The sequence below is a fragment of the Amblyraja radiata genome, chromosome 2 (genome assembly GCF_010909765.2).
Source record: "Amblyraja radiata isolate CabotCenter1 chromosome 2, sAmbRad1.1.pri, whole genome shotgun sequence".
NCBI classification, from domain to species: Eukaryota; Metazoa; Chordata; class Chondrichthyes; order Rajiformes; family Rajidae; genus Amblyraja; species Amblyraja radiata.
The window spans coordinates 96,712,181-96,725,289 of NC_045957.1; the positions used below are offsets into that span (position 1 = coordinate 96,712,181).

General features: G+C 43.6%; 1 protein-coding gene across 2 annotated transcripts in view; it reads right to left on the reverse strand.

Moving 5' to 3' along the window:
- Window positions 1-13,109, reverse strand: part of rftn1 (raftlin, lipid raft linker 1) — an 89,457-nt gene that overhangs the window by 13,028 nt on the left and 63,320 nt on the right. For both annotated transcript variants that reach the window (XM_033050878.1, XM_033050870.1), the window contains exons 5-7: window positions 12,463-13,060; window positions 7,844-8,044; window positions 6,605-6,711 (exon numbers count right to left, since the gene is read on the reverse strand). In XM_033050878.1, the coding sequence (XP_032906769.1) occupies window positions 6,605-6,711; window positions 7,844-8,044; window positions 12,463-13,060 (906 nt within the window). The remainder of the gene's footprint in view (window positions 1-6,604; window positions 6,712-7,843; window positions 8,045-12,462; window positions 13,061-13,109) is intronic.

Below are 13,109 nucleotides of genomic sequence, written 5' to 3' on the forward strand. Positions count from 1 at the left end.
TCGTTGCACATATGTGCAATGACAATAAAATATATTGTTATTATTATTATTATTATCTTATAGAAACATATAAAATTATAAAAAGACTGGACAAGCAAGATGCAGGAAAAATGTTCCCAATGTTGGGCGAGTCCAGAACCAGGTGCCACAATCTTAGAATAAAGGGGAGGTCATTTAAGACTCAGGTGAGAAAACACTTTTTCACCCAGAGAGTTGTGAATTTATGGAATTCCCAGACACAGAGGGCAGTGGTGGCCAAGTCACTGGATGGATTTAAGAGAGAGTTAGATAGAGTTCTAGGGGCTAGTTGAGTCAAGGGATATGGGGAGAAGGCAGGCACGGGTTATTGATAGGGGACGATCAGCCATGATCACAATGAATGGCGGTGCTGGCTCGAAGGGCCAAATGGCCTCCTCCTGCACCTATTTTCTATGTTTCTATGTCTTTCCGCTGACTGGTTAGCACGCAGCTAAAGCTTTTCACTGTACCTCGGTACATGTGACAATAAACTAAGCTAAACTAAACCTATACTTGAATATGGTACTAAAAACTCAGACAGAGAAAGAGACTGAAACACTGAGATTTAACACACTCTGGTGTTTGGATGCTTCCGGTGCTAATTGTACACTGAAATGGCAATAACATCTGTTGGAAACTGTACCAGATGTGTTATTGCTGAAGATTTGGTATGTAAGCAACAAATGTCGACCAGAGGTCTGCTGAGCAGCAGATCATATTATCGTTACATGATGCCAGCACTTTGTTGCCTCCCATGTGTTAAAGTGTGCCAGAGATCACCCCCTCTTAGTGACTTCCAGTGTTATTTGAATTACATTTATAGGGTAACTGTTGGGAAAAGTTTGTTCTGACTGCTTTCTATGTTTAGATGAATTTTACAAGTGTACTCACAAGTCACAAATGCATGCAGAGAGCATGTGCGGCAGATGCCAAATGGTTTTATTACTTTAAGTCTGTGTAAAGGATTGCTGGTACCAGATCTGCATATTAATAGACATTCCTTTAGAAAAAGTGATGACAGGGGGAATGAACAAAGAGCATAGAGAACTCAAGCTATTAGAATATAAATTGGAATGTTATGTTACAGTTGTACAGGACATTGGAGAGACCACACTTGGATTACTGTGTTCAATTTAGGTTACCCTACCATAGAAAAGTTGTCATTTTGCTGGAAAGAAGTTTTGTAGGTTCATTTTTTTCAGTTAAAAATTGTAAATTGTCAGTAGTGTGTGGTGTGTGCTAGTGTAATGAGATTTGCTGCTCGGCGCGGAAGGGTCTGTTTCCGCGCTGTATCTCTCTAATCTAATCTCTAATCTAAAGACATTTGGACAGATATGTGGATTGGAAAGGTTTAGAATAAATTTGCAGGCTCTTTCTCAATGCAATAATCCACAGCAGTGTTGCACCAGTCTGAACCTTCACAACCTTTGGTAAACTGCGTAGGAAGGAGCTGCAGATACAGGTTTAAACCGAAGATACACACAAAAAGCTGTGAGCAACTCAGCGGGTCAGACAGTATCTTTGGAGAAAAGGAATAGGTGAGGTTTCGGGTCGAGACCCTTCTTCAGACAGAGTCAGGGGAAAGGGAAACGAGAGATATAGCCACGTTGTGAGATATAGATTAAATGAATGAAAGATATGCAACAAAGTAACGATGATAAAGGAAACAGGCCATTGCGTTTAGCCTCACTCTGACAATTGTTATCTGTTTGTTGGGTGTGAACGAGTATAGACCATGAGACTCAACAAGGCGACTGAAGCTAGTAAGACTTGGGTGGGGGAGGGAGAGGGAATGCACGGGTTACTTGAAGTTAGAGAAATCAATATTTATACCACTGGATTATATGCTGCCCAAGCGAAATATGAGATGCTGTTCCTCCAATTTGCGTTTAGCCTCACTCTGACAATGGAGGATGCCTAGGGCACAAACATTAGTGTGAGAATGGGAAGGGGAATTAAAGTATATCTTAATCATAGAAACATAGAAAATAGGTGCAGGAGGAGGCCATTCCGCCCTTCAAGCCAGCACCGCCATTAATTGTGATCATGGCTGATCGTCCCCAATCAATAACCCGTGCCTGTCTTCTCCCCATATCCCTTGATTCCACTAGCCCCGAGAGCTCTATCTAACTCTCTCTTAAATCCATCCAGTGATTTGGCCTCCACTGCCCTCTGTGGCAGGGAATTTTACAAATTCACAACTCTCTGGGTGAAAAAGTTTTTTCTCACCTCAGTCTTAAATGGCCTCCACTTTATTCTAAGATTTACAAACTGTACAGTGCCTGTAGTCGGGATCGAACCCGGGTGACTGACACTGAAAGCGCTGCAAGGCAGCAACTCTACCGCTGCGCCACCCTGCTAAATCAATACTATCTCTTCTGCTTCTCCATGTTCTGGCCAGCTACACATCTCAGCTACCTGTAGGGGAGGCTTGGTGATGAAGTTGTGCTGACGGGAGGCAGGGAAACAGAAGAGCCTATACCATTAGGCATTGTGGGGTAGATGGGGTCAATAGGATCTGAGGAATGGGTCATTCAATGATGGTTGGCAGCACCCCCTCCAACATGGTTAGAACATGGGGGTGCACAGCTCCAAGTAGGTATCTCCCACTGCTGCTTATGATTGTGTGTCACCACCTACAGGAAGGGGTGGGGGAGGGAGCGGGGTTAGGAACCAAGTGTATTGTGCATTATGTTTGATGGGATGGTTTAAGATGAATCATCTTATGGCTGTGTGTAAATGCTACAAGATGTCAGTGGCGAATGGTGTAATTTTCATGCCTCCGATTTTTAGAATATTTTTTATCTTAATATCAGTCAATGCAGTGCACAGCCTTCTATTGAATCAGTGATTGGAGGTTAAAAAACAAATAAAGATATTAACATTTAATTCAGAGAGAAGAAACTATGTGAAATGCTATCACTGACCCTTTCTGATTTCTCCATTATTTGTTGGGTTAAGCAGATGCCATTTGATGAGGAAAAAAATAACACAAAGTGCTGGAGTAACTCAGCAGGTCAGGCAGCATCTCTGGAGAACAGAGATAGGTGATGTCTTGGGTCAAGACCCTTCTTCAGACTGAATGAGAATATGTGAATGTTGGAACGAGAGAGAGAGAGAGAGTTTTATTGTCATGCTTTAGCTCACCAGAACATGGTAGGCACGAATACTGAACAGATCAGTGTGTCCATATACCATTGCATAAATATATACACACATGAATAATTAGACTGATAAAGTGCAAATAAACAGATTATTGGCTATTAATGTTCAGAGTTTTGTCCGAGCCGAGTTTAATAGCCTGATGGCTGTGGGGAAGTAGCTGTTCCTGAACCTGGCCGTTGCAGTCTTCAGGCTCCTGTACCTTCTACCTGAAGGTAGTGGGTAGATGAGTGTATGGCCCGGATGGTGTGGGTCCTTGATGATGCTGCCAGCCTTTTTGAGGCAGTGACTATGATAGATCCCCTCGATGGACGGGAGGTCAGAGCCGATGATGGACTGGGCAGTGTTTACCACTTTTTGTAGTCTTTTCCGCTCCTGGACGCTCAAGTTTCCAAACCAAGCCACAATGCAACCAGTCAGCATGCTCTCCACTGGGCATCTGTAGAAGTTAGAGAGAGTCCTCCTTGACATACCGACTCTCCGTATTCTTCTCAGGAAGTAGAGACGCTGATGTGCTTTCTGTATGATTGCATCAGTGTTCTCGGACCAGGAAAGATCTTCAGAGATGTGCACGCCCAGGAATTTGAAGCTCTTGACCCTTTCCATCATCGACGCGTTGATATAAACGGGATTGTGGGTCCCCATCCTCCCCCTTCCAAAGTCCACAATCAGTTCCTTGGTTTTGGTGGCGTTGAGGGCCAGGTTATTGTGCTGGCACCATTTGGTCAGTCGGTCGATCTCACATCTGTACTCGTCCCCATCAGTGATATGTCCCACAACAGTGGTATCGTCAGCGAACTTGATGATGGAGTTCGCACTATGACCGGCTATGCCGTCATGAGTATAGAGTGAGTACAGCAGGGTGTTAAGCACGCAGCCTTGAGGTGCTCCCGTGCTGATTGTTATTGAGGCTGACACATTTCCACCAATACGAACTGACTGTGGTCTGTGAATGAGGAAGTCGAGGATCCAATTGCAGAGGGATGCGCAGAGACTCAGTTCTGCGAGTTTGGTAATCAGCTTGGAGGGGATGATTGTATTAAATGCCGAGCTGTAATCAATGAATAACAGCCTGACATATGAGTTTTTGTTGTCCAAGTGGTCCAGAGCGGAGTGGAGAGCCAGCGAGATCGCATCCACCGTTGATCTGTTGTGGCGTTAAGCAAACTGCAGAGGGTCCAGCTTTTTGTCGAGGTAGGAGTTGATTTGCGCCATAATCAACCTCTCAAAGCACTTCATCACCACAGACGTTAGTGCCACTGGTCGATAGTCATTGAGGCGAATGTTTGGTTTGCAATTGCAAGCTAAACATTTTTGTGCAATGCATTGAGCTGCCAATTTTAGCACATTTCTTTCTCTTAGTGAGCTTAATTTCCGATAGGAAGAACATGATCATTAAATCACATTACCCTGGTTTCAGTGTATTTATCACAATCTCACGTGCTTCATATTCATATCAAAACAGGAAGCTTGCAGTGGTTTTGCAAACAGCCACATCACCCTTCTAAAGCAACATCTGACGATTTCTGAATGTTGCACTCATGCAGAACGAATTATTAATTATTCACAATGTCTAAAAGTGTACAGCTTTTATTTTCAGTTAGCCTACAAACAACATCAATGGCTGACAATTTTAAACTTCGCATGCAACTAATATAACCCCCATCTGACCTTTTTTTCATACAAAATGCTTTTATTCAGAACAAACAAAAATACGAAGTATAACACGATCAAAGAACGCCTATATTGGCATTTTACAAACAAGGTTATCAAATTAAAATATTAACATTTTTATCAACAATACATTCGGCCTTCCACCGTGACCGGCGTTCACGGAAGGCCTCCAGAGTCCCCGTGGACACCGCGTGTCCCCTCTCCAGGGACACGTGGGCACGGACGTAACCCCGGAAAAGGGGCAGGCAGCCAACCGCTGCGCGGCCGTTGACTGCCCGCTGCCTGGACCCGCGAATGGCCATCTTGGCCAGGCCCAGGAGCAGACCGACAGGGAGATCCCCTCCTCCCTCCCGACCCTCCCCCCTCTGTACCGGGTGCCCAAAAATCAATAACGTCGGACTAAAGTGGAGCCAAAATGTGAGGAGCAGCCCCTTCAGATACTCGAACAGGGGCTGCAACCCCGAACACTCCATGTAGACGTGGAACACGGTCTCTTCCTCGCCGCAGAAGTGACAGGCAGCGGACGAGTCTGTGAACCGGCTCAAGTACCTGTTGCAGGCCACGGCTTTGTGCAACACTCTCCACCCCAGGTCCCCAATGTAAAGGGGGAGGACTCCCTTTTAGAGAGACCTCCACTGGGGACCGCTCCCCTCGTCAGGTGGTAACACGGACCGCCAGGGTGTGTCTGGACGGAAGACGAGGGCGAGGAAGTGGAGAGTGTGCAAGAGCAGCCTGTACAGTACACGCCTCTCCGCATCACAGAACGGCACGCTAGGCATCTCGGAAAGGCGGCTCATGTTGCATGGGGCCGGCTCTCGGGGAGGGACCCGGGCCATGGGTCCTATGAACAATTCCGACGGAGTGGGGGTAAGCTCGTCCAGAATCGCTCCATGCACACGCCTCTCCTCGACACCCACCGTCACAGCCACAACACCCCCCCCTCCCACTGAGGAGCAGCGCCCTGGCTGAATGTGACCAAATTCCTGGCTTTCAGGAGGTCACGGTAAAAGCCAGGCAACTCCCACCTAGCGCGTCGACACATACCCGCTACCGGGAGCCGTGAGCCCTCCTGAAGGCAGCTCCCCTGGCGGAAAAGCCAACACGTGCCATTTAGGAGGGTAGTCCAAGTAGACATACCTCCGCAGGGTCCTGAGTCGGAGAGCCGCCACCTGGGTACGAACACAGACCAGCGCCTGACCGCCCTCCTCCAACGGGAGACTCAGAACCCCCCACCCCCCATCTAACCTTGGGAGTCTGAAATTATTTCTCAGAGTAATCCAGGTAACTATTGTAAATTGATTTACATCAAAACTGATGTCCATTAACGATATATGAAGGCTTTACAGTCAGGCGGTTTGATGTACAGAATGTATTTCATATATTACCATGTGTACTGCCTGTGTTCATTGTTGAGGAAGGATCATGATTTAAAATGATAGTTTGGGTTTTTAGATCTATATAAGTATAATTGTTGTCTGTGATATTTTACAGTTGTACTAAGAGATACAATTGTAAAAATCTTAATGATTCAACTGTTGCTCCATAAACTTATTCCCTATTACTTAACATTTCCATTCATCCCTGCCGAGCTATGTTAGCATTTCAAACTAGAGTCAGACATAGAGAGTCGTAAAGTCAAAGAGAGGCACAGCAAGAATCCTATCCCCAGTTTTGAGTTTATCAGCTGCTGGACATAAGTCATTGGTCCCACGTTACACAGATGGACTGCAGACCGTGCATTGTCACTTACGTTCATCACTGTCCATTGCTCCACAACGATGGCATCGTAAGGTTCATACTTTTCCTCAGAAACCCCTTCAAAGATAAAAAGCCCATCGACCGATTTAGGGATTGAATCTGTCCAAACATGAAACACACTTCTGGTCAATCTGTTTTACATCACAATGTTAATAAAGAGTTGCAAATATTACAGATGGGCCAAATCAAGCACGACATGGACTGTGGCTCCCAGGGTGATCGTCACAGCTGCTCCAGCCTTGGGCAGCTCGGCGGGTTCGTTCAGCTGGAGGCTTTGCTGCCACTACTTTTGTTGCCTGTACCTGCCACAGAAGCAGGGACTATCGCAACATTTTAGAAACATTTAGACAGGTACATGGATTGGACAGGTTTAGAGGGATATGGGCCAAATGCAGGCAGATGGGACTAGTGTTGGTGGGACATGTTGGTCGATGTGGGCAAGTTGGGCCAAAGGGCCTGTTTCCACACTGTATCATTCCATGACTCTGAGCCATTCTGTAAAGTGCAGACGACTATGGGCTGGTGGTCTTGAAAGTCTGCCTCCACACCACCCTGGCGGCCTTTACATGAGTGATATCATTCTCCATCTCCCACCAAAAATTAGCAGAGGTACGTTAGCATTACAAACTAGAGTCAGTCATAGAGAGTCGTAAAGTGGAAGAGAGGTACAGCGTGGAATCAGGCCCTTCAACCCACCAATCAAAGCTGATCCATTGTAACCCCTTAAGAATTTTATAAGTTTCTATAAGATCCCCCCTCAATCTTCTAAATTCTAGCGAGTATAGACTCGGCTTGTACTCGCTAGAATTTAGAAGATTGAGGGGGGATCTTATAGAAACTTACAATATTCTTAAGGGGTTGGACAGGCTAGATGCAGGAAGATTGTTCCCGATGTTGGGGAAGTCCAGAACAAGGGGTCACAGTTTAAGGATAAGGGGGAAGTCTTTTAGGACCGAGATGAGAAAAACATTTTTCACACAGAGAGTGATGAATCTGTGGAATTCTCTGCCACAGAAGGTAGTTGAGGCCAGTTTATTGGCTATATTTAAGAGGGAGTTAGATGTGGCCCTTGTGGCTAAGGGGATCGGGGGTATGGAGAGAAGGCAGGTAGAGGATACTGAGTTGGATGATCAGCCATGATCATATTGAATGGCGGTGCAGGCTCGAAGGGCCGAATGGCCTACTCCTGCACCTATTTTCTATGTTTCTATGTAAGTTTTGGTTTCCGTACCTGTCGGTGTTCCCAGACAAATCAAAGCATCCACTAACAGGGCTCCCTTAGTGAAGTGTTCTGTCATATGATCTAGCCAGTCTGCTTCTAAACTGCTGATATCCTCTCCCTTTTTACTGATCTTCAATGGAATTGTCGCTGTATAGTACTTGCAAGATTTCTGCTTTCGATGTTTATCGAAAAGGAGAAATATCTCATTTTCTGAAAATAAACACAAAAAAGTTTAATTCTGTAAATTTATGTTACTATTATACCATCTATAATTGTAAGTTAATAAGATAACGCAGCAATATTTCTCTACTGTCTATGTATTCAGATTTTGTTTATAGAACAATTTCAAAATGTATCTTCAAAATTTGCCTCTTGGTCCACAACTTTTAAGTTCACATTCTCTTCAATTTGTTTGTTATCCACAACCTCCAGAGCTCCTCAGGATATTTCACAACATGAAAGGTAAATTTCTAAATGTGAGTTGAGCAGATATAAATAATCACCACTGGGCATTTATTGCAGCTCCCTGTGTCTGCTTCCCATCTTTGCTTATCTGATTTGCTGACATTTTCAAAGTTTGTTTAATATAAGTTTAATTGAGAATGGAATTATGGAATCCTTGGCTCTGAATAAACTTGATAAATGAATCATGGCATTGCCTAAAATGTTTGGTTTCAACATCACTAAAGCTGAATATATGCCAACTGGAAGTGGCTCATGGGTATGTGTTTGAAGGTTGCTAGTTATTGGGAAAAATATCCTGACAGTTTAAACATTTTTAGACATAACTTTATTTTGAAATAGAAATTTAAATAAAATGAATTCTCCCAAATATTTCTTTGGATTGGTTACTACTATTCAGGAGAACTGTTCCCTTTAATTCTTTAATGTACACATTCATGAAAGTGTTTAGCAAAAGTGCACATGCAACAATTACAGTTTAATGGCATGCATAGCACATAGCTTCTGGAGTTTTATTAAGTACGTCTGTTTTCTTTTATTGTGTATTTTTTTAATGCATGTTCTGAATAGTGTCCATAATCCACAGTTGTAATAAAGATCTCTGATCTGCTGTGGGAAGGGAAAGGATTATTTAGAGCTTTCAAACTTGAAGTCGGACTTCCCCAAAACAATACAGAAACCAACTGATTGCCATGGGTATTTGACAGTGTCCCAGATGTAGCCTGCAAAACGAACATTCAATGATTTAGGAGGGTGATAGTTTTTCAAAGCACGAAGGTCAAAGAGACACATTTATATTCTTAAAGTATGTAATTAACGACAAGAGTGTGTTGATTTATAAAAATGCGCAGGATCATAGGAGATGATGGTGAATACTGGACTTTTTTTTTAAATCCCCTTTAGTGGCAAGGGCGAAGAGACAGGCCATTAATGAAACTAAACCATGAAACAGTCAAAGAAATGGGAAACAAAAGGAAATGTTTCCTGTAGGAGATTGCTTGTGTTTTGGTCTTAGCTCAGACTGTGCAGAAATTGAATTCCTGGGTGGAGGCAGTACATAGAAACATAGACATAGAAATTAGGTGCAGGAGTAGGCCATTCGGCCCTTCGAGCCTGCACCGCCATTCAATATGATCATGGCTGATCATCCAACTCAGTATCCCGTACCTGCCTTCTCTCCATACCCTCTGATCCCTTTAGCCACAAGGGCCACATCTAACTCCCTCTTAAATATAGCCAATGAACTGGCCTCGACTACCCTCTGTGGCAGGGAGTTCCAGAGATTCACCACTCTCTGTGTGAAAAAAGTTCTTCTCATCTCGGTTTTAAAGGATTTCCCCCTTATCCTTAAGCTGTGACCCCTTGTCCTGGACTTCCCCAACATCGGGAGCAATCTTCCTGCATCTAGCCTGTCCAACCCCTTAAGAATTTTGTAAGTTTCTATAAGATCCCCTCTCAATCTCCTAAATTCTAGAGAGTATAAACCAAGTCTATCCAGTCTTTCTTCATAAGACAGTCCTGACATCCCAGGAATCAGTCTGGTGAACCTTCTCTGCACTCCCTCTATGGCAATAATGTCCTTCCTCAGATTTGGAGACCAAAACTGTACGCAATACTCCAGGTGTGGTCTCACCAAGACCCTGTACAACTGCAGTAGAACCTCCCTGCTCCTATACTCAAATCCTTTTGCTATGAAAGCTAACATATCATTCGCTTTCTTCACTGCCTGCTGCACCTGCATGCCCACTTTCAATGACTGGTGTACCATGACACCCAGGTCTCGCTGCATCTCCCCTTTTCCTAGTCGGCCACCATTTAGATAATAGTCTGCTTTCCTGTTTTTGCCACCAAAATGGATAACCTCACATTTATCCACATTATACTGCATCTGCCAAACATTTGCCCACTCACCCAGCCTATCCAAGTCACCTTGCAGTCTCCTAGCATCCTCCTCACAGCTAACACTGCCCCCCAGCTTAGTGTCATCCGCAAACTTGGAGATATTGCAACATATGTCATAGAGCCACACAGAACATAAACAAGCTCTACGTCCCATTTTGTTCATACTGACCCAGTTGGTATTCTGGGCTAGTCCCATTTGCCTACATTTGGCTCATAGTCCTCTAACCCCTGCCTATCCATATATCTGCCCAAATATCTTTTAAAAGTCCTAATTGTATCCGTTTATATATCATCTCTGGTGGCTCATTCCAGGTGCGAACTACCCTTGGAGTGAAAAAGGTTGCCCATGAAATCTTAAATATCTCCTCTTTCACCTTAAGCTTATACCCAAAACACAAAGTGTTGGGGTAACTCAGTAAGTTAGGCCGCATCTGTGGAGGAAACGATAGGCAGCGTTTAGGGTCAGGAGCCTTCTCCAGTCTGAATCTTCTACCCTGGGAAAAAAGACTGTTAGCATTAATTTTATCTTTGCCCCTCAAGATCGTGTAAACATCAATTAAGTCACCCCTCAACAGCCTTTCAATTAGCTCCCTATAACACATGCCCACAAGCCCAGGTAACATCCTGGTAAATTTCTTCTACACCCTTTCCAACTTAATGACAGAATTGTACACAGTACTCCAAGTATTGTCTCACCAACAGCTGCATCACGATGTCCCAAAGTTTGTGCTAAATACTCTTCCCAATGAAGGCAAGTGTGCCAAACAACTTCTTCACCACACTGTCCACCTGAATTATGACTTTTAGGAAAACATTTAACTATACTTCCGCAAAACTCTCCAGACCTGTATCATGTACTGTGAAAGTCCTGCTTGCTTTGACATACTTAAATGCAACACCTCACACCAGTCAGAGTTGCCATTCCTTGGCCCAGCATACGATCTGATCTCGACCTATTGTAAACAGAGATAACCTTCTTCACTGTTCACTATACCACCAATGTTGGTGTAATCTACAAATTTTTGAAAAGTATTAACTACATTGTCATCCAAATCATTAATATAGATAACTAACCACTATGGACCCCTCTGGCACTCCACTAGTTATAGGGCTCCAATCAGAAAAATAGCCCTCAACAACTACCCTTTGACTCCCTCCTCTAGCCTTGTTCATCAATGGTTAAAATTTGTCACTACAGTACTGGACAAATGGTGCGGAAATTACTTGGTCAATGGTCACTGAGAGTTAAATCCTCGGTCTCATAGTGATAGAGTTGTACAGCAAGGAAACAGGCCCTTCGGCCCAAATTGTCCAGAACCGACTAACATGCCTAATCTACACTAATCACACCTGCCTGCATTTGGCCCATATCCCTCTAAACCCATCCTCTCCATGTACCTGTCCAAATGATTTGGAAATATTGTGCTAGTACCTGCCTCAACTACATCCTCTGGCAGCTCATTCCATATACTTACCACACTTCGTGAAAAAAAGTTGCCACTCAGGTTCCTATTAAAACTTTCCACCATCACCTATGTCCTCTGGTTCTTGATACCCCAACCCTGGGTAAAAGTCTCTGAGCATCTACCCTATCCATTCCTCCCATGATCTTACATAACTCTATAAGATCACCCCACATCTTGCAGCACTTCAAGTCCTAGCCCGCTCAACCTCTCTCTGCAGCTCAGGTCCTCGAGTCCTGGCAACATCCTTGTAAATCTTCTCTACACCCTTTGCAGCGTAACATCTTTCCTATAACAGGATGAGCCAAAACTGAACAAAATACTCCAAAAACAATCCTCAATACTCAATCCTCCAAAAACAAAATACTGGAGATATCTAAAGTAAAGACAGAAGTACTCAGCTGGTCAGTCAGGTGGGGGGGTTGAGACTAATTAGAGGTGAGGGGTGTGCTGATCCGTGGGGAAGACCAAGGATGTGAGCAACGATTGTATGACTGGAATAATGTTGTCAAGAGACAAAGTGTTCAATGGTGATCCAAAAACTAAATGTTAAAATAGATTTGGAGAAGAAAATAATTTGGTGTATCTATGCATGGGTGAAATCAGATGTTTGCTAATGCTAATGCTGTTTCTACATTTATTTCTACATTTATTGTACATATTTAATTCTGAGAATTATTAAACAAGAATAACTACTTAGATTCATTTAAAATTAAATAGCTTTGCTAAAATTCTAACAAAATATGACAGTGGATAAATATCTTGCAGGGACTGAATCAGAGTTCAGTAAAAGCATCTCACCGCCAACATTCCTCTTTGCGATCTCCTCAGCTGTTTCTTGTTCTGAATGCACCTCCTGCTTGCTGTCATTTGCCTCAGAGGAGCTGGTCTCATTGGCTTCACAACTTTCTGTAACCGGCTTCCCCTCAGCGAGCTTGTTCGTTGCCATTGGAGACGGCTCACCCCCAGCTGGTCCCGCAGTAGGTAGGCTGTCTGCTGCTTCACTTTCCAGTGCTTCTGCTGGTGATGAATTTACTTGCTGATCAGTAACCTTGTGTTCCACCTCACCACCAGCTGCTCTTTTATTCTCTGTCTGCTTTTCATCTTCTTCAGATTTTTGATTGGTTATTTTTGCCATTGGTTGATCATCAACTTTCTCTTGACACTCAACAACTTGTGTTTCAGACTGGGATCCCTCCCCATGTGTTCCTTCTGCATCCTGACTTTGTGCACATTTATCTCCATTACTATCACTCTGTTCATTCTTTTCCTCGTTGTTTTGATTCAAAATATTGTTATTTGTTGAACATTCTTCAGGCTTTTCCATTGAATTCACTGTGCAAACTCGATGTTGTACATGTCCAACAAATCGTAGGCCGTTTTTTGTCCTTTCTTGCACCTGGTTATTAATCAGAAAATAATTACTTAATTTATACATTAAAAATACT